The 5,388-nt window shown below is 60.5% G+C and overlaps 1 protein-coding gene across 1 annotated transcript; it reads left to right on the forward strand.

Annotated features, from left to right (window-relative positions):
• Positions 1 to 576: 576 nt before the first annotated feature.
• On the forward strand, positions 577 to 4,743 carry MISP (mitotic spindle positioning; the record flags this gene model as incomplete). The annotated part of the gene is made up of 4 exons (XM_082835564.1): positions 577 to 2,257; positions 2,820 to 2,950; positions 4,025 to 4,063; positions 4,654 to 4,743. The coding sequence occupies 4 exons, from the start codon at positions 577 to 579 to the stop codon at positions 4,741 to 4,743; spliced, it is 1,941 nt and encodes a 646-aa protein (XP_082691690.1).
• Between the last annotated feature and the right edge of the window lie 645 nt (positions 4,744 to 5,388).

The following is a 5,388-nucleotide window of genomic DNA, read 5'->3' on the forward strand; positions in this document are numbered from 1 at the left end:
TTACCCTGCAGGGTGTGCAGTGTCTGGCAGAGGAGGTGGGAGGGGTACCTGCAAATGTTAGACACACAGGGGCCGAGTCGTTGGGTCAGTACAGGGGCACCTAGGGATTCAGGTGTGGCTGGATCCAGGAGCTCAAACAAAGTTTTTAGGATGCTGTGTTGGGATTGGGGGTGCTCTTAAGCAAGGTGCGTCCACAGGAGGACACATATGGCCCCCCCAACAGCTCTTGGCCTCATCCAACCAGCCTAATAAGCCCAGTGGGAAGAGGGTCCAATTTTCCACGTTACTTGCAAAGTCCCAGGATTTCACGTCATTGGCCAGGTTGCGTCACATGTCCATCCCTGAAGCAATCGCAGAGGCCAAAGGGTGGAATGTTCTGATTGGCAGGGCTGGGTCACCTACCCTTCCCTGGGCCAGTCACAGAGGCCACTTGGCCAGGACTTCGCCCTTGAAGGGAGTGGGATTGCACCTCCCCCCAGGTGCTCTGACCTGGTGACTGACATGTCTTTCTCTTCCCTCAGTGAGCCCAGATCTTCTCCACCCTGGGATCCTCTGGTGGGCAGAGACCCCAAGAACATGGACCGAGTGACCAGATACCCCATCTTCAGCATCCCCCACTCACCCCGTGTGGCCGGCATGGCCTTCAAAGGCGACACCAGCTACTCGTTTGAGCTGGTGGACGTGAGGTCCGCGGCCAGAGGCTGGGGCCAGGATGAGCCAGTGGCCTGGCCTGCTGACCACGAGGCCTCTCTGGAAATGGTGCAGACGGGGACACCCCTCAGCCTGCATGTCTTCCCCGGCCGGCTGGCCCCACAGCTGCCCTGCCCGGAGGACGATGAGATGGAGGTGAAGGCCTACCACCTGGAGGCTGGGGACACCCCGCCCTGGCGGCCACGTGACCTGGAGTGGGAACGCCGGGCGGTCATTCAGGAACAGGCGGTCAGGAAGAGCGGCACGGTGGCCATGCTCCGTGGCACCCCTGACCACGGGGAGCCCAGGAGCCCCGGCCGCCCGCAGTCCACGCCCCCGGAGGAGAACATGATTGACACAGAGCAGATCGACTTCCTGGCAGCCAGGCGGCAGTTCCTGAGCCTGGAGCAGAGGAGCGCTCCACCCGGGGTGGCCCACGCCCGTGCGGGGGTTCCTCGGATCCCACAACCTGGGGCCAGCCAGGCCTCCAAGGCCCTGAACGGGCCACCCCTGGTCAATGGGTATGTCGTCCCAGTCAAGCCTCAGGAGAAGGAGGTGGTCACGGACGAGAAGAGGGTCCACGGTTTACCCGCCAGCTCTGGTGCCCGAGCCTCGGATGACCCTGGTTCCTGGTCCCAAGAGGGGTCCCCGGAACCCGCCAAGGAGACGCCCATTGAGCGGGAGATCCGGCTGGCCCAGCAGCGGGAGGCAGACCTCCGGGAGCAGCGGGGGCTGCAACGGGCGGCCAGCCAGCAGGAGCTGCTGGAGATCCCGGCCAGGCCGCTGCTGAGCAAGGCGAGCCCGGCCACGGCCCCGCGGCCGCACAGGGGGCGCCCGTCGCTCTACGTGCAGCGGGACATTGCTCAGGGGTCGCAGCGCGAGGAGGACCACCGGCGCGAGGGCCTGCAGGTGGGCCGGGCGTCCACATCCGACTGGTTCTCCGAAGGCCCCCAGCCCATCCTCAGGAGAGTCCACAGCGCAGACTCCATCCTCAGCCCGACCCCAGATGCCAGCGCAGCCAGCCCCGCACCAGAGGTGAGGAAGGTGAACCGCATCCCACCTGCTGCCTACCAGCCATACCTGAGCCCCCGGACGCCCCCGGGAGAACCCCCAGCCTTCCACACCTACCGCAAGCCCAGCGGTCTCTCCGCCGATGAGGCCAGGCCTGTGGGCTCTCCAAAGGCCGCAGGGTCTCAGAGGCATCCCTCGGGGTCCTCTGCAAGGCCTGCAAGCACAAAGCAGGAGCCTCCCCGGGGACCCCTGTGTGCCAACAGGGGTGTCGTGCGATGGGAGTACTTCCGCCTGCGTCCCTTGAGGTTCGGGGTCCCGGATGAGCCTGCGAAAGCTGAGGCCCCCCGAGTTTGGGGCTGGGAGGTGGCTGGGGCCCCGGCACTGAGGCTACAGAAGTCCCAGTCATCAGAGCTGCTGGAGAGGGAGGTGGAGAGTGTCCTGCGGCGGGAGCGGGAGGTGGCTGACGAGCGGCGGAGCGCTCTGTACCCTGAGGTCTTCTCCCTGCCTCCGGACGAGTGCTGTGACGAAGATCCCAGGAGCTCCTCCCGCGCATCTGGTGAGGCAGGGTCCTGGGAAGGGCTGCTTTGCTCAGAGTCTCAAAGGTTGGCGCAGAGGAGGGTGGCATGAGGAGTGTGAGGGTGCCAGGAGAGGCTGGGGGTTGGGGGCATCTGGGGGGCGTCGTCTACTACCCCGGTTGGCGGCTCTGTCTGCTTAAGCAGTAGCTTTTGGGGAAATAACTTCGCCTTGGGCTTTTTCTTTATGCATTTGGACACTTTGTTGTTAGGTGCATAAAGGTTTACAGACGTCCTGGCCTCTTGGTCGATTGCTCCTTTTCTGTCAAGGCAAGATACCCCCCGTGTGACTTTTAATGTTTTTCTCCTTGTGTGGTCGGCTCATCTGTCGATCCAGCTTCCCCTAGCTGGCTATGTTGGTCACTCTGTCTATCAGGTTTTGCAACCTGCTGTCTGCGCTGTCTGTCCATTCACCCATCTCCTTAACTGGTCCAGCCTCTTAGCCAGACTCTGTGTCCCTTGCTTGGGCTGGGGCCTGACGAATTTTCTGCCCTCAGGAGACCCCGGGATCCTCCCTGATGCCCTTTCTTTCCTTCCCTACCCCAGGCATCACGGACAGCTACTCGGTGTCTGAGTCACACTTTTTCACCCCCATCCACCTGCACTCCGGCCTGGTGTGGACGGCAGAGGCCTCAGCTGAGGATGCCCCCAGGCAGAGAAAGAAGACTGAGCAGTGGGTGAGTCTCGAGCCCTGCCATGCACTTGGAGGCCTGGACAAGGTCTGACGCTCCCCATTAGGGCCAGGGAAGGTCAGGCAAGGCTCAAGGGTGAGCTGGGTTTGACACCTGCCTCCCTCACTGCCCTGCCCGTGACTGTGCGCCTGTGTCCCCCACACGTGTGGTGCACGATGGGTAAACTGGGCCTCTCTTCATGTCTGGGCCACATAAGTAGGGTCCCCACCATGAGGTTGTCCCCCTGAGCCAAAGGCTGAGAGGCAGCTCTGCTTGGAGGAGGAGAGCTGTGGCAATCTATCAAAATCACCCTTATTATTTTCATGTGTTTATTACCATCATTGTTATTTCTGATTATTATCCACACCTCATGAGGGATGTCTCAGAGCTCTGCACGCACTGTGCTTTTAACACCCTGGAGGGATGTCCTGTGGCCCATTCTCTGGAGAAAGCTGTAGTCGCCTATGCCCAGGGTCATACAGTCTGAGCTCCCAAGCCAGGACTTGAACCCAGGCCTGACTCCAAACCCCACATTCCTAACCATGAGGCCCTCTCCTCCCTGGGCGGGTATTGTTGACACCATGGAGAATAACACCAACTCCAGCCTCGCCAATTTGGTGCTCAGAGACTGGCCCAGAGGTTTGGGGCAGAGTGGCGCCCAGGGGCCTGGGTTCAAGTCCCAGCCCTGCGGCTTGCCAGCGGTGTGATGGGCAAGACCCTACTCCTCTCTGACCCTCAGTCTCCTCCTCTGTAAAATGAGCATGATAATAAGAACAGCGCCCTTCCAACCTTAGAGTAGGGCCTGGCCACGGCAAGAGCTCCATAAATGTCAACTGTCTTTATTACGATGACGTTTACAAAGAGAAAACGGTTGCAAATGACGGACCGAGGCTTCACTGAGGAGAGCAGCATGGTGGATGGCTTTGAGTTTGGGGTGATTGGGGGGACCACGGTGGGCAGGGAAGACCTTCCCTTCTGTCCCAAGTGGTGACTGAGGGGGCTGTGCATTGAGTCCAGGGGGGCTCTGGGGTGGGCAGGGCTAGAGGGCCCTGGGGGCTGACATATGTTCCTTTCCTGTAGTATGCCGGCCTCAACCCCACTGACCAAGTCAACTCGGAGGTGAGTGTGCTCCTGGGGGCGAGGACCTGAGCCTTTCCCTCCCACATCTGTGCCCCCTGCCCTATTGCGTCAGGGCCCTCAGAAGCCTTTCTTCTGGGTGTGGGGACTTCCCTGGATATCTTCTTGATTGATAGTGTCTGCCTGAGGTGGATTTTTCTGTGACCTGCTTTTGATGCCTGTCATGAGCATAGATTGTGGAAAGAGGTTCCATGTGCCGCCTCTTTACCAGATGGTTTTGGGGCTGACTTGGCCCAAGACAGGGGCATTTTCTTTGAGGGAGGCATTTCATCTGAGATGCGTAGAAGGCCAGCTACCTCAGTGGATTTGTGGAATACATTTGTGACCCTCTTTGAGCTGAGTCCAAAATGCCAGACCCGGGCATTTCCCTACTGTGGAGCTCAGCATGAGTTAACACATTCCTTGGCACTATTACTAGGAGTAGAGGGTCTGGAACAGAGGAGGGGATGGTCCTGCTTTACCCCTGCTCTAGGCCTCTCCTATGGGTTAGCAGCGAGGGGAGCTAGGACCTTTTGGGACCCCCTTTTGGGGGCGTTAGGACCCCGATGGGGACTTCGTGCCTCCTCTTGCAGGTCTTGGAGGCCACACGGGTAACCCGCCACAAGAACGCCATGGCGGAGCGCTGGGAAGCCCGGATCTATGCCAGCGAGGATGAGGATTGAGCCTGGGGCGGGGCGCCCACCCCCTGCCCTGCCCTGCCCTGGGCCCTGGGCCCTGGGCCCTGGGCACTGCGGACCGTCCTGAGCCCCCGCCTTAGGACATAGGTTTCTCTTTAAATCCAGATCCAAGAACCTCAAATCTCATGCTGCCAAGCCCAGGGGTGGACGCACTTTTGGGCTTGAGGTTTTTCTTTTCCGCTTTTCTTTTCCTGCAGAAATCGTTGTGCTTTCTGGGTCAAAAGCTTGGGATGACTCCTTCTGCCCCTATGATGTTGCCAAACGCTCTTGGGTCCGGGGAAGAAGGAGACCAAATCCCCCACCTCCAGATGTCATTGTTCCCGCTAGTCTGAGAGGGGAGACGCTCAGCTCCTTCCTCTGGGACATCCCAATCTAACAGGGGAGACCTGCCCTGCTCCAGCCCTGGGAAACCTGCAGTCTGAGGGCCAGCCCCGGGCAGAGAAAAGGGCTCGACGTGGGGTCTGAAGGGGGTCCTTCTGTCCCCCCATGAAATAAAGCAGCTGCGGGGCCGTCCCCCGCCTGGTGTGGTCGGCTGCCCTGGACCTCTCCCTCCCCCTCTGCCTGCTTCACTTCTCTGGGTGATGTCACTGCCCCCAGGGCTGCTGCTTCCTGCCCCTGCCCCTGCCCCTG

Source organism: Leucopleurus acutus (assembly GCF_964270905.1).
Source record: "Leucopleurus acutus genome assembly, chromosome: 3".
NCBI classification, from domain to species: Eukaryota; Metazoa; Chordata; class Mammalia; order Artiodactyla; family Delphinidae; genus Leucopleurus; species Leucopleurus acutus.